Raw genomic sequence first — 22,775 nt, 5'->3', positions numbered from 1 at the left:
ATGTCACATGATTTCACAGTGTGAACACACAATCAGCAAATATATAGAGAAGCATTTTAGTTATGAGGAACTTTCCATATCCATTGCCATATGTTTTGAATTATTTTATGCTTGCCATTTCTGAAATTACATCTTAAACACGTTTCTTCCTGCCTGTTTACATTTATATTAGTAAGGAACCATTCTTAAAGGTAAAGTTTTACTACATTTACTACAAATTACTAATGCTAATTTCACTGTAAACTTGTATGAATGTATTTTTCTGTACAAAATTAAAAGTTTGCTGATTGTCCCTGGCTCTTCCATACAATATTATTATGAAAAAATAATGACATAATGACAAAGTATTTGAGCTGTCGGCGTCTTTGAAGTTTTGATTGAATTGATCCACTAGAGGGCAGTCTCTGATCATGTGTATGAAATTCACCCCACAATCCTCTTCATTCAAGTTAAAATTTGTCTCCGATTCTGTTTTATCATATCAATGACTTTATATCTCTTTATATCTTTTATCCAACATGCTTTACGTTACTCACTGTCACTATGATTGTTCCTATAAAGAACATAGATCAACTGTTTCCTTTATCGAAATGTGGAAATTTGCAAAGCCTCTCGACAAAATTGCTCATTGTTGAAGAGAAGGCCTGTGTGCAATTTCCTAAATATATCACCACTTTAAAAGAGATCTTTAAGTTTAACATTACAAGGCCTCTTCTCTGTGATTTCGATCCAGGACTTCTTGATTCCCACTCTGCCTGTTTTCCGTCTCTCACACAAACAGCATTGTCCCTCTGTAAGACCTTGTTTGATAGCGCCCACACTCACATTCACTGGGGTGGTAAACTTCCCACTCTCTCAAACATACATCAAGAGAAAAAATAAATAGCAATCTGTTTCATGACGACATTTGACACTGGTGAATCATGCACCTTTTTCAGTTTCTTTGTGCTTTTTATTATTAGTCGTAATTGCTATCAAATTTCGAACATCAATGCACTCTTACTTTACAAAGTGATCAGCCTTATGATGCCTACATTAAAAAAGCTTGCATGAAAGAAAAGGCATGAGTCATTTTATGGGCCAGGATATCATTCTGACTCTTTCAAAGACTTTTTTGACGCAAACACCAATGCACTAAAAATGACTCATGACACCTTAAGTGCATAGCAATGATCTGAGGACCAACCACAACACTCTAGCAATGCGGAGAATACTTATATCATTCACATTTTCTTTCATTTATTTTTAAATGTGACATGAGGTACTACGTCATACTCAGTTTAAACCTGTAAAGCCTGAAATATGAAATAAATGGAATGTTTAAAAACAAAGCTTTAATTGCATTGACAATTCATAGGCCTTAGATATTTGTGTATCAAATATGATACGATAGGATTCATAACTTTTAATATAGGACACTTGGTGTCACTATGGACATCCAAATGAGGGAAGGCAGTAAAGGGTGGGGGTGCAGGTTGTTTGCATTCCCAGAGCTGAACAGGAAAACAGTCAGGAAGAGGCGCAGAGGCTCAATCCAAGGGCTCAGCCAGGAAAAGGAGCAGTTGCTTCAGCCAAAACCTCCACCACAGCTCCGATTCCACTCCAAAGCCAGAAACAACTCCATCTAGGACTCCTTCATGTTGATTCAAGCAGTGTTTAATTCCTCTTTGTTTGTTTTCTTCTTGCATCATCCAACAATCTCATGCTGCTGCTCCAATGTACAGCTCATAGTAATACTGTCTCAGAGTTTCCTTGATTCACTCAGGGTTGTAGTTGCCAAGTGGATCTTAATAGTGGAAGAAGAAATGAGGATTGGGGAACTTATTTGACCTCTTTGTGTTTCACGAGAGACTTTTATTTGCATGTATAATTAAAGTCGCACTGAATTACAAAATCTTTTAGCCTATATGCATTCAGAAACACTCCCTCAGGCATCAAGACATCAGATGTCTGCTCATTCTGATGTAACTAACCAATGCGGAGGTGACAAACCACCTCATGTCTAAATCAGACAGGCTGCAGAGATCATGTAGATCTTCATGCAAACGGAAAAACATGTGGCAGCCCATAAGAAACCACAGAACTTCTTTCTTGTTCCAGTGCGACGGCTGCTGCTTGTCGTCATTATTTCTTTTTAAATTCACCATGAACACTTTCATGTTTTTCATATTTCACGTTTTGACCAATAACATTATGTCACTTGAACGGGGATTTTCAGAGAGGTTTCACTTCTCTTTCAATTACAAGGGAACGTTTTTGATGTTGTCTAATATCTAATCTCTGATACTAGTAAACATCTCTTTTACCTTATATGACCTTACGCTCTTGCGATTTATAAATATCCAGTCAAATTTAAAATAACTTGTTTTCTTTTTTTTTAAATACTTTAAAATGTAATTTCTTCCGGTGCTGGTAAAGCTGAATTTATAGAAACATTACTCAAGTCTTCAGTGTCACATGATCCTTCAGAAATCATTCTAGTATGCTGATTTGGTGCTTATTATTATAAATGCTCAATACAGTTTATATTGTAGAAACTGTTTCTCAGGATTCTTTGATGAATAAAAGGCAGTTCAAATAAAAGCCAGTTCAAAAACATTTAAATCCGAAATCATTTGTAATATTATAAAAATAATTTTTAGCACAGAGCTCCACAGTCTTGCCTCTCTGTCATTTCTATCGCTGTTAGATGTTTGTTGTTTAGTCCAAAGAAGTTTTTATACTAGTCTTCTGTAGTCCACTACACTGAAACTCTCGAAATAACAGAAGACCAAAAAGATTTGGTGCATTCTTCTGTGTAATTATCCTTGACACGAACATTCAAAATGCAGTCCACAAACATTTGAAGTATTTTGTATAACAAATTTTGATTAGTCTAATGTTTCTGATTGGCTGATTGAAGCATCTGATCATTACGATTGGCTGACAGTGATCATTCAGAGAGAGAGCAGTGTTATTAGAGGCAGCCGGGCAGGGTGACCTACTTCATCTGGAATGTACACTCGGAAACATGCGGGAACAACGTACAGTATCTCCAAGTTCCATGCGCTCTTCCTCTTGGCCTTGGAATGGGAGGATGGCTTTGCCTCTTGGAAAACCCTGATGAATCAACATCCTGACCTGATAAACACGCTTACCAGCATTTCAGAATGGACCTGCAGAGCTAAACTGTTCAAACACACACACACACACACACACACACACACACACAACAATAACCTTCAGTTAGTGAGACCTGGATGGACAACATGTTCCTCTTGTACAAATATGTTCCTTTTTGGACAATGATCGTAGTAACAACAAAGCATTAAAAAAAAATATCTCAGTGTACAGTTCTAAAATCCAGTCACAGCAAGGCCATATTATTTCATACTATCCTTTCTAAAGTGTTACAGTGTGCCTTGGTTTTACCAAAGACATTTCCCTGTAGAAGAGACACGAGCATTCACCATACACAAACAGACAATTCCCTTTGATCTCAATGGGGCGATATGTATCTTTGATCTCTCTGAGAGGTACCAAAATAAACCCTGTTCATGCCTAAATGTCTACTAACTTAAAAACTTTTTAAACAAACAAAAAAAAAGTTTATGCAAGCAATTTTTGGTATATACATGTATAATAGAGTCATAAATAATGAAAATAGCACGTTTTGTACTTTCACCAATAAAACACCATTTATGAAAAAAAAAAACAAAGTGCTCAAGCGGTTCAGTGTTGCTATATGACTAGTTTTTATTTTTTTTTACTACACATTTTCAGTAACTCGCGATTATCATCTTGGTCCTTTTTCCGGACCAGGACAGTCACTAGTAAAGGACTTTGGCTGTTTTGCAGAATTAGAAATAGCATACTACTCGTAAAGTTTCTGATCAAAAATAGTATTTTAGTAATATAGTATGATACATTACCAGAAAGAGTTAATTAGTGAACGAACGCCATCGCACACCTGTAAGTAATAGGTGCGTAGAAAAATAAGACCTGGTAGGTTGTGTCAACATATAAGGAACTCCCGCACACTATCTTAACTTGCAAAATAAATTTTTAATCACACAATGTTTCGGTCACACGACCTTCATCAGGAGTCAATTTATTTTGCAAGTTAAGATGCGGGAGTTCCTTATACACTAAAAGAAGGAGTAATATGCTTGTCCCATTCCAAATTGGTGCCATCAGCCTTGTCAAAATGACCCCAAAAACTTCTGTTTACACTCAAATAAATCTATCAACTGAATTTACAGCTCCTTTTAGTTTGCAAATTGACCTCTAGCTCCAAAAGAAAAACTTAAAATTAACTTGCTTATCAGTGCTAGTTATGGCAAATAACAACCTGCTTTCCCTTCCTGCCATTTCTTTTGAGACCTTCTATAAAAAATAAAAATTAGGAATTGTAGCAAGATTCTCTTTTATAATCTGTGTCACCCAAGTATTGATACACATATTTTCCACATAATAAGCCAGGTAATTATTATATAACTTCTGGTCAGATGGATTTCCTGTCACAAAGTCGGTCATGGAAATAGACCTTGGAATTGCTCTGGCAATCAATATGATCTTTTAACCAGGTGCACACTGATTTACCAGCACCAGACAAACATTTGTCAAAAGAAGAGAGGAAAAACGGTTGTACTGGCAGACAGATGGCCACTATCAGAGGTTCTGTCATCATAAAACCGATGAAAATGAGGAACTAACTCTGTGGCTGAAAGACAGGATGGAGTGTAATTTAGATAGTCTTCTGTTTAAATACCCCACGATGGCCTCCATATCCTGGTTTAAGATATTTCACCTGCACACACACACACACAATGCTAATAAGTGTATTGGGTCACAAATGCAGGGTTTAATATGAATTCAAGAGTTTCCCATTTTGTTAGCTGGTTGCTCTTAACCTACTCCATTGAGTTCTGCAAAAAACGCAGCTGTCTATTCTACTCCAGTTCTTAATCTCTGCTATCAGCAGACACGTTATAGTCCAGATGACCCTTTTTTTCACTATTCCATGAGGAAAGAAAGTCTGGAGAGGTGGAGAGGTGGAACGTTAATTAACGCACCTGTTACAGTCTGAGTCACTGAAATACAAGAGTACCGTAGATTTGGGGAACTGAATAATAGTTTGCAAAGTACATGAGAACTATTATCAACCTTGAAATACATCACCAAAAATTTCAAAATCACCACATCATTATCCATTAGTCAACAAAAACACAGAGATGGTCTATTCCCCATTGGCATAAAAAAACAAAGCCACACAGATGCGTTTTTTGGATGTGTGCACTTGATATGAGGCCATTATTTACTCACCTGCCAGGGCAGGCAACATCATATTAAACCCTGTAAACAGAGGGAATATTGTCTCAGCTAGGCAATAAGCTGGAAGTACTCCACTGTGTGCGTGAATGGAAACAGTGAGTCGATGCAGAACTTGGATAGACGTTAGGAAAGTGCTTTATGTTGGTTCTGAGTCCTTCAACAACACTTCCTTTACAGATTAATAAACTCAATGCATTTCACAGACATACATACACACTCACTTTTGCAGACTGATAATGCTTTATATTTATACTGATAATGTTTAATTCACAGTTAGGAATTACATTTATATAGATTTTAAATAAAATGCAAGGATCCTGCCTTTGCCATGGCCCCCATGGTATTAGTTTTGATTATTATTATTATTATTATATTTGTAAATTCACTTTTTTTTTTACAGTCTATTTAACTAGATTAAATTGCATTTCACTATGGATCCAAACACAACATATCCAACTAAAGGAACAATGCAGGTTAACTCAAGTAAACTAAAAAAATTAAAAATTCCCATGAGATTGCTTGTAATTATGGTGGTAGAAAAATAATCAAGTGATGTATTAACATGTCTGGTTTCATTCAGGGAACTTTTCAGGTGGAACAGAGATTTGAATTAGATTTCAATCTCGAAACATGTAGTTTCCTGTGAATCCCCTTCAAATGGGAATAAAAGATAACACAAACTTTTTTTTTTTCTCTGGAAAGAGTTGTACAGTCTTTTTTTTACCAGGCAGAATTGCATTGTGATGCATTTCCTGTGCAATCTCTGTACCACATCCTGTCTGCACATGTGACTTGAGTATCTCTCTCACACACATGCTCACACAAGATGCCATATACAATCCATTTAACTTCTTTAGCTAAATGCACAAAAATACACTTATGGATTGCTACAATATTCTTTTGCATACACTGTAAGCAAAAAAGATTGTATGTTTGTCATGATTTCGCTATTAATATTTAACATTATTCGTAAAACACTTACACACACACATACTAAAATAGATTTCAACCAGTCTGCAATACATTCACTTCCTGCAATAACGGACAGTAAACTAACATCTCACACTGATCATGGGTCAGTTTTGCTGATATCTACTTAAGCTTGACTCATTAGATGGGTGTGAAAAGGCTAGCGGAAGCACCAAGATCCGTTGCACAGTGAAAAAAAATAACTTGTTACATTTCAAACTCACATAAATGAGAAGTTGCTAAGACTACAAAATAGTAATGGCAAAACATGGCTGCATGCATAGTGATGTTGGCAAACAGAACCATCCGTCACCAGCAAAACGTTCTTAATTTATGTGAAGTCTATATTTTAAAGTACAAACTATTTCAAAATACTTCAGTGACCTACAAAGTCAGTTTTACCAGAATAATATAATGCATTGAAGAAGCTCGATTCATTTGGGCCCCTTCTTATTTAAGTTATTATTTAACAAACTCTAATGAAAAACATAGACACATACTGTTTTGTGTGGGGCTTGGAAACAAGGAATTAAAGATGCAGTCATGCAGTGATAGCCAGAAACTGGAATATCGTCAAAGTTTTGCATGTCAGTTGTAACGTCTGGGGACAAAAGCCGTTGCGCATGAACTAAACTGGTTTTCTACTAAATGTTCTCCTTGTTGAGTAAAATTTGTGTTGTTTTTACTGTTGGTGCAGGCCTAAGCCAAAATGACGTTTGGTTCTGTTTACTGACTTCGTTTTCCATGTTAGCAACACTCTGCAAACACCGCTATGTGACGTAAAATAGACTTTCTGAAGATAAGTGGCCTCATTCATTAATGACTGCATATAAATTGTGTATTTATGTGCACATACTTACGTTCTTGTGCAAAATTTCCACAGGAATCCCAACAGGTGCATACGCACAAGCACTTGCTCCTACTCTTTGTTCAGTGTTGGTGAATTATAAATGAGGGGGCGTGTGACTGCATGTAGTAATTTGCATAGAACGCGCCCAAACATCTCCATATAAGGGCTTTCCGCACAACTTCGTGTTTGTTTTTGTCTAAGTTTATATTGCGTTTTTTCTGAATTTGTTTTAAATGTAAAATAATTTTAAGTCCGAATCTTAGTTATGAAAAAGGGTCGCACATAAATATGGACATATACGTGCGTACGCCCCGTAAATTCCTTTTTTGATTGTCAAATTGTCATGATACTAGATTGTGGGTGGTTGGTTCCGCATTATATTGCGATTGCTGAAGTGTTGTACATGGTTTTCTAGGACGTCCTTTTTGAGTTTGTTAAGCGGTCCACACTCAAGTCTTTGAAATTGATATTCTGGCCAACGGATATGCCTCATGTTGCTTCTTTGATGCAAATACCCCATGTGAGTTGTGTAAAAAATCTACTAAGCCAGTGTGTATTCGAAGTATCAGTCCATATCACAAATGGTATGGGACAAATTACATGGTTTTAACGGTTAACACTTAGGATAGTGGATAGATCAAACCACAGCAAACATCCACATGAGCAAAACTTAAAAAATTTCACAGGCTTTAAAAGGTCCATTAGTTATTGTCAGTAGGGTAGCAATGCATAAATCATAACTCACACAGAAGTCACTATCAAACCAAGCAGCTTTCTGTTAGTCTCCACATCTAATTAATGTGACCAACTTGAAAATGAGCGAAATCTGTGTGGGGAACTTTTTAACACATAACGATAAATATGCATATGAGCACACTTAAGTGTCCCATCTCTACAAAGCTCCCATCTCTCCTGCTGTGCTAATTGCGCACAACCCACTGTCAGCCCGTTGTTTTGCCCAACTATTAAAAGGCCCATTCATGGCTTTGCTTTGAGGCCCCTTGTCTGCTAACTAATTATGCATTCAGACTTTTCTTAAACAATCATCATGGCATAAAATGACTTCAGCCTTTCGAAATCTGCTTAAAAATCCAATTACGTCTTCAGCTGACAAGTTACACAAACCCGTCTCTGTAACTAAAGACAAAACAGTAGCTAATCAAGACACAGCGAACTATGCAGAACTGATACCAGCGACCATCCAAAGAGGTTCGGACGTAACGGGCACCGGCTGTGAAGTCAGACAAAAAGGAAAACGACGTAAAGAGAGCAAAAAGAAAATAGAAGGGGGAGTATTTTGTGACCTGGAAGGTCAAGCGGTACACTGGGGTGATGATGCGGTTTGTGTCTTGTAAAAGCACCCTGGGGGATTATGTTTGTGTGCGCTGGCAGAGGGCAAGGGTTCAGCTCTGACCTAAAGGAAGAGAATTGAGGCTTCTGGCCAGGAATCCTGGGGTTTCTCTTCAGATGCACATTCCAATGCTGATTCCTTACAGCAATCCGCACATTCCCTACAATGAATTAATTTGACATCACTGAAGGTCTCTGAGGAATGTAACCAACCCCTTCATACTACAATACACAGTCTCTGTCCCATAATATGTGGTTTCTGAGGTTAGGAAAGCACATTAGAGTCTTTAGTACGAACTGTTGGTATCGTAAGTGCATAGAAAAATATTTTGTAAAGAAATCAAAGACATCTGCGCAATAACACACACACTTGTGCTCAAATGGCAGGGAGTTTACGGTGGACTTCTGGGAAAATAACCTGAGCAAAAAAAAATGTTCTAGAGAAATAAGGGGAAAATACCATACTTTTATTTTCAATCTACAATTTCACAAAACAATTAAAAAAACGTATTTACACATACACGCCAAAAAGGCACTTATTAAATATCCTAAAGTATTTTCAAATATGATCGAATAATAAAAAAAATCCTTCATTTTGTACATCTTCAATTAGCAAAACTACAAAAAGAAAAGGCAAAAACACAAAAAATAAGAAAAATAAACATTAAATAAATAACTTAAACATTAACAAAATATGTACAAACATATGCTTCTTGATTTACGTGCAAAATGTGCACCAGGAAATAAAGTTAGACAATGTTAATAAACTAGTTAAAAGAGTTGACAAAGTGATTAAGACACACTGGTCCACATTTTTGAGCCTTGTTAACAGTCATATTATTTGTTACAGAATTATAAACAATATTCCAGCGACAAACAGATTCACATCTACTCTCAGCATTTTAGATGAATTGGAATACTTCAAATCTATAACTAATATTAAAGTTGCCCGACCAATCTTTGCTAATGTTTTGCATTCAGATTTCAACAGAAAAGGCTTTTAAACTTTTGGCCCACTCAAAATGACTATCAACCTGAACAAACAGGCTCTCAATTTTTCTGAGGAAACAAGATGAAAACACTACTTTATCATCACTGGATTCTTTGGTTTATATTGGCCTCAACTTTTGGTCTTCAGTTTCCTTTTCACTCGTTTGAAACATGTAGTCTTTGGCTAAGTGTGTCTTTGAATCTCAGTTCGCTTTGTTTCTCACAGTTTGCTTTCCTCCTCTTCCATGGGTCGGTGTAGTCCGGGAATGATCTTCAACAGCCTCCGCCTGAAGCTCTTCTGTTTGGGTTTGCGCTGCAGTGTGCTGAACCCTCCGCACTGCTGCTTTTCTCCGTTAGGCACAGAGGACGACGATGATGATGATGATGACGGCGGGCCTCTCAGGTAACTGCGTGTGCTGGCGCTACGGGTCACGGTGGTCTTGGCTGTAGGAAAGAGCTCGCTGGCGGGTCGGATGAGTCGTGAACGGCCGCTTTGGGTCTTCTCTTGGTTCGCATCAAGCTCGTCATTGCTGGCGTTGTTGGAACGCTCCCCCTGGAACATGCAGGTTTGGTAGAGTGGGTCATCTTCATTTGTGGCGGCACTGAGTTGGCTGACGCTGCTGCTCGTGCTGCCAGTGCTGCCGGTGCCAAGTAACGCACGCATGATTGCAGGGCTTGGAGCTCCCAGACTACCGTACACACCAGCTGACTCCAGAGACTCGTACATAGCCACATCACTCATGACGATGCCTGGGAGAGTTAAAAGGGATAGCTAAATTAACCTTTTAAAGGAGATCCTTTAAGAGATACTGCAGGCTAGTAAAGTATTATGTTGCTACAGTATGTCGGGGATTTAGTTTGATCTTTAATCACACTGGAAAAACAACTTGTGCTTTTAAATATGTTTCTCTTCATCTACCACACTCATAAATCATCTATCACAACACTGTGCTAACAGGAAGTATTTTGTGTTATGCAAATACATGCAGAAGTGCTGAAATGTCAGCCGTCCGACCTTACTGAAACAAGCTCATAAGCAGTTGGGGACATATCATTCAGAGGTCTGGTTTAGTTAGATCGCTATCATGTGCTAAAAACTTACCATGCACAAGCCGCTGCTCTTGCACCATAAGAGATCTGTATTCATCCCATTTCTCATAGAGGTTTTGCTGGAGAGACAAAAAGAGACCGTAAGAGTCATTTCACGTGTCATTCGGCTGCTCTGTTCAATAGATTTTTTCCCTATCATCATCATAGAGAACAGGGAAGTTCGTGGTTGGCGAGGTCAGACAGCTTTCAGTTCTCTGTCACTGCTATTCGCATCACAAGCAACTTTGTCACAGTTCTTTGTTGTGCACGGCCATTAATTCAATATCAAATCATATTAAAAAAAAGTTGGTTTGTAATGGTATTATTAAATCAAATGTTGTGTTTATTGTCATTTTGATGGTTTGTATCTGTTGTTTTCCTGAATTTGATATAATAAAAAGAAAACTAAATTCATAAGGAGTTATTTTCCAGGGATGCACCTATATAGCAAAGAGCAGATACGTATATTTTTGTTATTCACAGAAAACTGTTAAATGGATATAAAAATTCTATTAAAGCATTAAAAACTAAAATCAGTTACTTTAAATGCTAGAAGTAGTTTTAGGCATCACAATAATGTACAGTATGAAAAATGGATATTCATTTTATGGTGTGCAAAAGATTAAACTGAACAGTGTTATTCAATTATTAGTGTTTTTTAAGATTAACTTTCAGTGGGCCAGGGTTATTTTAGTATTATTTACAAATCATAACAGATTTTATTAATACCGGTACTCTGAATTAGTTTTTCAGTTTACGTTTTAGTCTATTTTGAGGTTTTGTCATCTTTGTTTTTTTTTTTGAATAGTTCTATTTTTTATTTTAGTTTTAATAATTTAAATATTTTAAATTAATAAAAATAACAAATAAAATAAAGTGCAAGGTTTACTTCGTTTCAGCTTTCAATGAACAAAATAATTTTGTCATTGTAATGAGACCCTCTAACTTTGTCTGACATCTATATTTATTATTACATCAGTTTTAGTTTGTATTTAAATAACTCCCCGACAAAAGCCTTTGTGCCAAAACAGGTCTCTCAAATGCCACAGAAGTGACAACCAATATGAAACCGTATTATAGTTGTATTTAAATTTTATGGTCTAGGCATTTTCTTTCACATATGAGAATGTCCTAAGGAATGTAAAAATGTGCCTTCTTTGTTCGGGCCAGCGCTGTGTCAGCTGTACTGTGGTATGTGAGGATTAGGACTGGCCTGTAACTGGAACAGGTGGGGTGCGAGAGGAAACAGGTGTGGTCAGCACTAGTGCTCGTGTGTTAAACTGGGCTTACATTACAACGCTTGTAAACGTCTCTGTATTGTAGACAACATGCTGCTTGATACGAACATGTCGGTTTACATTTTGTTTGAGAAACTTACCCTTAGATACTGCAGTCGTGCTTCCAATTCTGCTTTTCGTATAGAGTCGCTGTAGACGGTTTCTAGCCTAGACACGGAAACAAAATAACACAGCATTGCATGACAAAGTCACTTCCTATATTGTGCGGTATTAGACTTCAAAGCCCCGATCTGTTAAACACTCCAAGTCAAAAAGGTTTTTAAAACAGACTTAAGACCACAACTTGTCTGAATATCAGCTTAGTGGTAATACACACTCCCCTTCCCCCAAATGTATATCATTTCATGATATGCAGCAATCTTCTTTTTACAGGGCTGCTGTAAACTTTCTCATTTACAGCATAAGCCCATGTTTAAAGTGGAAATAATTGGGTTAAGAGCCGTGGAGAGGGAAGGCATGAACTTCTACACATTCATGTGGTTCACATCACTGGGCTCCACACTTTATAAACGGAGGTTCATTTTCACTGGCCTTTCATCTTTTATTAAACAGGAAATAACAGGGGCAAGGAGAGTGTGTTTCCAATCAAGTAAAAGTAGATCTAATTTTTCATGCTAGTCAAAAAAAGACGGAACAACTTCAATTTAATTTAATCTTTTAAAACTTCCATTCTACTTTGAGAAAGAGTCAATTTCGCTAATTAAAAAAAAAGTAACATGATAGAACATTGATTATGTAGATACCTTATGCTGTTGCCTGATGATTTAATGAGCTGGACGATTTCTTTGTGCCGAAAGCCTTCAACAGAAGTGTCATTCACGCTGGCGATTGTGTCTCCTACAAACCCAAGAGAAGAATGTTAAACTGAGAACAGATCTGAATGGAAACAGTATACTAACATTTTGTGTGCAACATTTTTATTCTTTTAGCACTATTTTGAAACCCGGCTTTCTTTACTCTAAGGAAAACAATAGGAGACCCTTATTTTGAAATCCAATGTCCACACACTTACAAAGAACGGTGATTGACCATGGCAGCAAAACAAGAGTTCATAGAAAACATTTTCAGACAGTGCATTCGGTTTCAGTTTGTTAAATGGTTTTGAACATTTGAGATGTAATGCACACGTTGCATTGACTACTTTTATGGGGCTTTGGTCACCATCCACTTTCATTGTATGGAAAAGGGCAGCATTAACACTCTACTCACTAAACATGTGCATGAATATAAAAATTCTGTCATGATTTATACACTCATCCTTTGTATATTTTCTCTTCGTGACCATTTAGATTTTTTCTCCTTTACAAAACTCAACCTGGAGGATTTTGGGAAGATAATTTACTAAAGTGTTTTGGGACCTATCTGCCAGGGCTGGACTGCATGTGTATTGATAATGTAATGAAATAATAGAAAAGTTTTGGGTTTTCTTGTCGACCTAAGAACAATGAGGTCATGTGCTTTTGAGAGGCCAAAGAAGACAGACAATTGTGCAAAGCATGCAGGGAATGCAGGAAGCGAAACCAACACTCACGCACAGCAACACTGAGTAGGAGTTCCTCTTTATTTCTGATCTGACAACAGTTTATCTACGAGACCTAATTGATACATTTCAGACTCCGGAGGAGATCAACTGAGCCCAGAACAGAGCAAGCTGGTATTTTAAGATGCAGAACTGTTTGTTCTCTTTAAGATTACAGAAAAGAATGCAGATTTTACAATTAAAAGTTCTAGAAAGAGGTAACAATTCATAAAGACCTGAATAGGGCATTATAGGACAGTGGAACAGATGCAATGTTAGAAAAAAACATCTTGTTCTACTGGTCAACTTGTTCTCTAAACACTAAATAAAAGTAGCTAACAAGTTTATATAAGGACTGAAACTAATACATAAATGCATATTTAGTTTCCGGCATGTTTCATGTTTTTGAAAGAAAATAATACTTTTATAGAGCTAGGCTCTATAAAAAATATAAAATATAAAAAAGAAAAAAAAAGAAAAAGTGAATTTTAAAAATAAATTAGAACCATTAAATGCAGCATTGGTGAGCATAAGACTTCATATATATATATATATATATATATATATATATATATATATATATATATATATATATATATATATATATAAATAAAACTATATAATTGTGCAGCCTACAAAAAAACAAAAAAGCCAGAGTGACTTGGCAGTATCTGGTTTTACAGTTTGAAAAAGTAAAAATCCATATACAGTGTACGTGGGTGCTGCTCTTTGATATTTGCTCTTGCTAAAACAGCAGGGCTGCCACTCAACTGTCATGGTGTTGACAGACTGACAACATCTCCAATTCACAGACTCATTTTACTACAAAACAGGATTTTCAAGAAGTAGATGGAGGCGGCTTTAAAACAAACTCCCTATGACCCCAAGGATCACTCTGAATATTCTAGCCTCTGTGTCAAATGCCGGTTTAGAGCGCGAATTACTGAGCAAACATAAAGGGTGGTGTTAATGTGAGCACACTTACCGACTTTAAGGCCTGCAAATTTAGCAGGACTGTCTTCGTGGACTTTGCAAACAAAGGTGCACATCTCTAACGAGTTCTCACTCTGGTGATGCAGCCCATATGTCTGTAGACACACACAAAAAAAACAGACTGTAAACAAAGCTGGTTCTTTAGCAGAGGGTAGCGTTATTTATAGATATGCAATCAGAGCATGCCAAAATAAACAAAGGTGTGCCATTTTCTTAAAAGCCGTGGCTTATTGTTCGACATAGCATTGCTAAATCAGGTCTGATTGACGCCATAATGTGCTCAATGACTAGAATGTTGACATGCATGGCTTCATAAAGACTGACTGAGAGAGTCAACAGCGTAAAAGAAGCTGAACGTGAGGGGCGGCTCCAGGTGGTTTACGCACATGCAAACATCCTTGATAAACCAGTCACGCCATTTGCAATGCTTGAACAGTACATGCATCTGGCTGAGGCTTACAAAAATGTTTGGCTAATCAGCAGTTTACATTTGAGCACCATTTCTGAGAGTTAACAATAGATGCAGACAGTTTACTTGGTGTCAAAAAACCCATTTTCTTTCTGTAATGTGGCATATTTCTTAATGAAATTATATTTAATGAAATTCAGTCAAAAAGGAATACATCCACAACACCTCATAGGCCAAGTGGTTTGCAAAAACATCAAATATATATATATGGACCTACATACAAGTAGCAATAAAATGTATCCTGCACCAGAAAAATCCTGTGCAGTGCTTCAGTGGACTAGCAACTGGTAGTGGCTATAACATATCATAGTGGTGTGAGATATTTTAGAGTATTCATACTATGAGTTAAGAACACCATGCACTTCTACACAGTGAGAGAAGTTTAAAACAGTCTCTTCCTGTTCTGTCGAGATGCAAAACATCAGCTTCTGCTTCCATTCTAACTGTAATAAGTAGCTCATTGTGAAACGCAAATGCTGATACACTGAAGCCATTTGCATGTTGGTGCCTCTGGTATCAGTGGTACTTTGGTTCATGGATGTGTACAAAAAATTGAAATGAGTGTCTCACTTTGCTGTCAGTTTCCTGACGTGTGTAGAACCCAAATGTTTGCTGTGGCGCCCAATGTTTTCATCAGTCACCACAGAAACACACTGTGGCTCTCAGACGCTCTCACGATATTCACTTTCACGATGAATGACAATTTCTTGAGTGTAACATGCGTATGAATGCCTCATTTCAATAGCTTTGAGGATAAGTGATGAAGCTGCTTATTGCCCATACTGAAACCCAAGGCTGTTGTTGAGGTTAACAGCTTCGTGAGCCGAGGATACTGTTAAACCTCATTCTGTCAGAAAGAAAGGGTGAATCTGACTAAATCTGGGTGACTCTTCATTAAGGCTGTCCTTAAAGGGAAAGTTTACTCAGAAATGAACGTTCTGTCGTCATTTACTCGCCCATGTGTTGTTACAAACTCCAATGACTGACTTAATTCAGTAGAGCTCAAAAAAAGATGTTTCAAAGAATGCTAATGCTGCTCTTTACCAGTTCAATGAAAATGATTTCGGGACTGGGGCTGTCAACTGCCAAAAAAAGCACCAAAAAGCAGTCAATATGACTTGTGTGCTATAATTTAAGTCTTCTAAATCCATTCATTCAATTAACATTTAGCTATTTCAGTCGATATTCAATGAAAATCTCGCTTGACAATGCGTCGCCATTCACTTTCATTGAATGAAAAAATATCAGCTCTGACATTCTCATTCAAATTAAAAACGTAATTACATTTTAATAAAATTCAAACGAAAGAAAAGGTTATATGGTTTTAAATATTATGAAGCCGGTTCATTTAGAAACTTTTTGGGTGAACTATCTATACCCATTGCAATATTGTATGGCCTGGACTCCCAATAAACACACATTTAGAAGAAAACATCTCTGAAATGGGAATCATTTGCAAAGTGTTTTCAAATGTTTGGAATCGTCGGTTTCCTTCCTCTTCCCACACACTCCAACTGCTTACGCGATTCTCTGAGACACTAAGGGCCTCGGGAGATGCAAAGTACAGACATATTTACATAGTAGATACAAGCCAACCGTATCCCCGCTGCTAAGAGACTCCAAAAACAATGTGGTTTACAGCGCGCCATCCTAGAAAACAATTCATTTCTTAAAATGTCGCCTCTCATGTGACAGAAACTTGATGTTATATCCTGTACTAGAGGACATGGCAGGAAAGGAGGGGTCCTCCATCCTGCATCTGAACTATTATACATTCCTAAATATAAACTAGCTATCTGGTACACGTCAAAAAAAACAAATGACGCACTGCTTTGAAGCAGGATAAATAATTACTAATGCAGAGTTCATAATCGGTTCCACATTGAGGAACTGGCCTTTGATAAAGTGAAAATTGAACACGAGCAGGTTCTCACACCAAGAGGGATTCACTACAACTAGATTACACACTTAGCTAATACTTGTTTCTGTCAAAATGAGGTCAAATAAAGATAACGGCTATTTAACCATGAATAGATCCTTCATCCAAGGTCTTACTTTTCTTTAATTCTGAGAAGCCCACCCACATGTACATACAAACCAAGTCATCTTAGAAAGGTTTTACATTTTTACCACCATTTCAGACACGTTGAATGAATTCAAAGAGTTTTAAATCCCTCTTACCTGGATCTCGAAGCCAAAGGCCTCCTTCTCTTTCTTCATTAGGATCACAGTTTTCCTGGAAGGAAATGTCAAAATTCTATTAATAGGAGCAAAAAAAGGGGCTGCTGCACAGAGACAGTCTAAGGAAAGTGTTGTTCTAAGTGGTTTTGTCTCAATCTATGACCTTGACTGATGGTCAGTGCTTACAAGAACATGGATGATGAACGATACACTGAGGAAATGCATAATCAACCGCATGATGTTGATGTTTTGAAGGATTGAAAAACAACAAATTCTGGGTGTGACACTGGATCTGAACAGCTCATTTTCAAACTATGTTTTTTTTTGTGCGCTTTCGGTTTCACACTGTTATACAGTCTGTGTTTCTACAATTCTCAATAACAACGGCGTCAGGGTATGATTGACTATGGCACAGGTGAGTTTTAAACCGGAGATGACTTCTGTTGGGATAAAAGTAGTTGTCTAGATTATTAAGCAATCTCGGGATTCAAATGTGTCCAATATACCATGACATGACAAGAGTCGTGTTTTTATTAATGCACTCATACAACATTAGGCAATTATGAATTATGCATACACTAAAGAATAAAAGAATGTTTAAGGGCGGATATTTTTTATTTCCATGACACCTCGGAAAAGGTGTGAAAGACAAGGGTCTGACGTTTCCATGACAGCCGCAATAAATAAAGTGTATTAAAAGGAAGTAACAATGACACATACATGTACCCCCCAAACAAATCTGTGAAGCAGTGGCAATCTCACCTTTGTGGTTCTGGAGAGTGCGAAAGGGGTTTCCATTTCTGCAGCCCACCATTCTGTTCAGCAAGATAGAGAGATGATGAAGAGAAAAACAGGAAGACATCAAGAGAGAAAGAGAATGAGTGTCTGTGACCTTTGGAATATTTGCCCCCTGATCAACAGGTCTTTTCCCAAAGTCTGAGCTGTAGGTTCTGCAATAGGGTCATTACACACACATGCTGTTTAACAGCTTGGATGACATCACCGATATAACCTGAAATGCATGTTTGTCTGCCGCTTTCACTTAACCATTACTGTCGCAGCTTTCTTTGGTTTGGTCTCTGATCTTATTTTATCTCCAGACTAGGTAGGTTTATCGCTGTAGGCGTCTCTGAAATTATCACAAGGAGATCTAAGATGCGTCCAGGTTGGTGAATACAAGTTCTGTCATGTGCTAACAGCTGTACTGATGTTCTGGCTGATAATCTTGAAAACCCAACCTAAACTGCATGAAGGACATAAGAATTCATTCATATTATGCCTGCTCTTACAGACGCCCATTCAATCGACCCTAAAAACTTCAGCTTCCCACAAAGTGCACTTTCTGACTACATGAGCACGAACCCTCGAAAGCTAGTAAATGTTGCCTTTCTTTATCTTCGTACATTTTGAGAATTGTCGTAGGGTCCCACTCAATGACTTCATTTATTTCCGTGTAACTAAGAGGGTCCCTCGGGGGCAGTTGGATGGAGTAGCAAAGCTCTCTGCCGCATAATACCCTGTTGTGGTCTGGCGTTCACACAAAGTGTAGGAGTCCAGATACAGAGAGCTGTTCATAAACCTGCCCTACAATCCAAAACTTGTCATGTAGTACTCCACTGTGAGGAAGCATTGTTTCAGACTAATTTCGGCAAATTAAAAAACATTTAAATGTTGCTGGCTAGCTTTGAGTAAAGTGGCAGTCAAGGAGCCATTGTGTTTGACCTTAAAATTGAAAAAATGTTGATCATTCTGCCCTAATTCAAATCATTTTTATATTTTTACCCCACATCCAAAAGACTTCATATTTGTAAACAGCTACATTTTCTTAAAGGGATAGTTCACCCAAAAATGTAAACGCTGTCATCATTTACTCACCCTCAAATTTCAAAACTTTGGACATCACTGACTTTCAATATATGGATAAAAACATTAAAACAAAAACAAAGAAAAACAAACAAACAAAAAAACACCTAAAACAAAACACAGAGAAGAAAGAGTCATATAGGTTTGGAATGATGGGGTAAATAAATGACAGTATTGTCATTTCTGGGTGAACTATCCCTTTAAGAATATCAGAGCCATAACACATACTAGATTATAGATGTAGTATTAATACAAACACCAAACACCTACCAGGAAATACTGAGATCATATCAGACCTATTTGAATTTCAAAGGCCATTTCATTACACGGTCAAACCAACCAACACACTGACCCCTGGCCACTCAGGCTTTTTCAATTCTGCTGTAAATTCAGTTCCACACCACAAAGGTCACAGACAATCCTGAGGGGACTTCACTGCCCCGGACACTTGGCCAGGATCCATAAAATGGCCCGGCTGGCCACACAGGAGGCAGACTGTAAAAGAGCAGGCCCAGAATTCATCAGAGACGAGCTGTTTACAGTTACTCAAGAGAGTTGTTGGAGTCAGACCTGCGTGTGGGTGGTCCAAACACACCGGGAAACACTTTACACCACGAGTGACAATGAAACACACTCCAGTGTGTCTAAACCCAAGGGCCAGATTCACCCAGACACACATCCGTATGGTCAAAACCCAAGAGAACAACTTTTTTTGCCAAGCAAGAGTACATTGAAGAATTGACCAGCAGATTTATGTCTCTCTTTGGATTTGGAAGGAAGTGTTGGAGACTTTGTACTAGACATTGGCAATACCATCTATGTGTGTGCATCTATCCATCTAATAATAATTTTCAGATATTTAAATATTACATTTTCATTAACATTATTATTATCAAAACATTTTCAGATATTTAAATTGAAATCTAATTAGCATTTGTGTTATTTATATTATATATATATATATATATATATATATATATATATATATATATATATATATATATATATATATTTTTTTTTTTTCTTTCTTTCTTTTTTTATATAATTTATATGAAAATGTATTTTATTTTTATTATTATTGTTAACAGTTAAATGTTTTTATAAATGTATATGGAAAATATATTTTCCTTTTTTTTGGTGGGGTGGGGGGTCACTGTTTAGCTTATAATGCTAAAATGGAAAAAAAAAAAAAAAACTTCATCAGATAATGATTGGTTGCAACCTCAAACAACCACAACAACAACAACAAACCTGAGCATACATTTTCACAAGGTCCGAGGTAGTATGCTAACAATGAATAAAGTTATTTTCTCACAGTGATGCAATGCCATTTCTGGGTGCTATCTAACAGTAAAAGTTGTCTGAATATTGGTCAATCTCTACTTTCAATGGCATGATATGAATTATTGCATGTATTGCATGCAAAATAATTATTCAGGGTCACGCAGAAAATGAACAAGTGCAACCACTTCTAAAGTTCTCCATGACTGCTCACACGTACACAATCAAATGAGGTTCTTCAGAGGAGCCGTCACATACTGATGGTCACAGATGCACAGGTGTGAATGAGCGCAGGTCAAGAAATTCTCTACATGCCAAGCAAAGGGTGACAACTGCATGAGCCATTCAGGACAAGACTCAAACAGGGACATCAGTCTAATTGAGTCTAACTGCCTCAACTAGCCCCACACAGCTGTGATTCTTAATCCTAGAGTACTTGAGTATTGCATATTTTGAATATCTCATACCCAGTTCATATCATCAAATGAGCTGACAATAATATATATAAATCAGGTATTTAATTAAAAGAAACAACCGAAATGTCCAGTTCAAGGCTACTCCAAGACCAGGCTTGAGAAACAGTCTTTCTATAATGTTACATCCATATAAAAGCTATTAAGAGAGGAGGAGCTCAACTTGTGTGCCTTCAGACTAATCAGACTTGAGTGTTGTATGCACACTGCTGGTTCTAATCGAAGTTGTTTCTGTGCCTAATTAAGTCCAGACAAAACCAAACAATGTATTCAAGATGTCCATACATAGAGGGCAGATATAAAAGAGAGGCAAACATGTAATATTACTTCTCAAGTTTTGACTCCAGTAGCTGTTATTAGCATTAGAGATGAATTATGAGTTCAGTTTTAACTCAGTAACATGCTGTGAAAACTACAACACAACCTTGCAATAGCCAAGAAATGGGTTAAGATTATTCAGGATCAAGATTTTCTAAGCATTAAAAATAAGCATCTGAACTCAAATCAGACTGAAATAATGCCAATATTGCTCTAAACCCAGCCTTAGATGGTTTGCTGGTCTTAAGTAGTTTAAGATGGTCTCCCTACCTGACCTTCTAAAAATTGCCTTTAAAACCAACCAAAACACATTTTTGATCATAGGCTGGGTGACTAAGACCAACAAATCATCCTACCCTGGACTAAAACATGTTTTCCCCCAGAAGGGAATCAAGAGTAGATAAATACAATCACATGTACTTAACACATAGCTAAATATTTTCATTAATATTTAGCCATGGTACATGTAAACACTTTGTCAAATACAGCGAATTGAATCTTGAGGTTCAAATGAAATGCTCTAACCTTTTTAAAGTTCCTCGGTAGGGTCCCTCCAGAGTAAGCGAGGGTCTTGTAATTATAAACCTCAGTGGAGTTTGAGGGTCCACGGTCCACAGTCCCACAGCTGTCCGATTTGGAGGACGTTAAGTAGATCTCTCCACTGTCATGACACAAAGAACCGCTGTCCGGCTCTTTCGAGTTAAGCTTCTTTACGCGTCGCAAAGTCATATTTTTCATTATCTGCGTGTCACTCAGTAAGAAAGCAACAGTAGATGAAAGATGAGTGAGAGATGAAAAGTACTGATTGTAGGTGAAAAGCCACCCACTCTCCACCAGCCAGCGTTCTGACGTGCAACAATCCCCAGCTCTAGCTCAGTATCAGCAGCAGCATCTGCGGACAGACTCGAAACGCACATGTAAAGGAAATGAAAATGAGGCGGGAACAGGCGATCGGAGAGACGCTGAAACCTTCAAGGGGGCGGGGCCACACCATTGGCGCGATGTGATTGGTTGTCATGCACAGAAGCGATGTTTTGACCAAACAATGAAGCCAAGTGAAACTGTTTAGCAAGTATAAATAGTATTATTTATGATTACATTTAAGTCTTTTAATAGGCGCTATTATCAAGGATAATTTACTAAAAAGCGAGTCTTACACATCATGATGTACGCTTGTAAACATGATTATTATTATTACTATTTATACCAAGTCGGAGGTTTTGAAATGCGAGTTAATTAAATAGTACATTCGTAATATTTATGCTGTTTGGATATGAAAGAAACTTACTTTTAGCCACAGCCTTCGACTCAGCGTTTCACTGACTCGATGAATCAAGTTGTTGACTCGAGTACTATTCCAATACGTTTTTTGGTTGTTCTCTTTACCGAATCTTTGAAAAGATTCAACTCAAAACAACTATTAATCCACGAATAAGAATCACACATCGTTAGCGGTCAGTCAGAGACAGAGTATACTTAAGTTTGAGATTAAACCCCTACATAATAAAGCAATAGCATCAATATTTTAGTTAAAGATATTGAGCTATTTTAATATTGATATATATTAATTATTGGATTATCACGAGTTATCATATACAGTTTTTTTAAGTATATACAACTAATTGCTATATATATATATATATATATATATATATATATATATATATATATATATATAAATGAAGCTTGGCACTTGAACCCAGTGTCTGATCAGGCTGGTGTAAAATGAGTTAAACTGATGGCTCCCTCTAGTGCTCGTATGCGGTTAGTGTTGAAGCAAATTATGACATTATGGAACTTGTTTCAAAAACCAAAGAAA

The 22,775-nt window shown here is 37.2% G+C and overlaps 1 protein-coding gene and 1 long non-coding RNA gene across 2 annotated transcripts; both read right to left on the bottom strand.

Annotated features, from left to right (window-relative positions):
• Window positions 1-2,779: 2,779 nt before the first annotated feature.
• On the bottom strand, window positions 2,780-7,463 carry LOC127945157 (uncharacterized). Its single transcript, XR_008150534.1, has 2 exons — window positions 7,143-7,463; window positions 2,780-3,168 (listed from the first exon to the last, which is right to left on the bottom strand). It is a non-coding gene; the product is annotated as an uncharacterized LOC127945157 (long non-coding RNA).
• Window positions 7,464-8,928: 1,465 nt separating this feature from the next.
• Window positions 8,929-21,930, bottom strand: LOC127945138 (general receptor for phosphoinositides 1-associated scaffold protein). Its single transcript, XM_052541734.1, has 8 exons — window positions 21,482-21,930; window positions 17,784-17,836; window positions 17,022-17,076; window positions 14,364-14,466; window positions 12,603-12,696; window positions 11,940-12,006; window positions 10,575-10,641; window positions 8,929-10,222 (listed from the first exon to the last, which is right to left on the bottom strand). The coding sequence occupies exons 1-8, from the start codon at window positions 21,692-21,694 to the stop codon at window positions 9,693-9,695; spliced, it is 1,182 nt and encodes a 393-aa protein (XP_052397694.1). The 5' UTR covers window positions 21,695-21,930; the 3' UTR covers window positions 8,929-9,692.
• Between the last annotated feature and the right edge of the window lie 845 nt (window positions 21,931-22,775).

This window comes from Carassius gibelio, chromosome A23 (assembly GCF_023724105.1).
Source record: "Carassius gibelio isolate Cgi1373 ecotype wild population from Czech Republic chromosome A23, carGib1.2-hapl.c, whole genome shotgun sequence".
Classification (NCBI taxonomy): Eukaryota; Metazoa; Chordata; class Actinopteri; order Cypriniformes; family Cyprinidae; genus Carassius; species Carassius gibelio.
The sequence above is the reverse complement of the archived record's forward strand: the minus strand, read 5'-3'. Positions and strand labels throughout refer to the sequence as shown.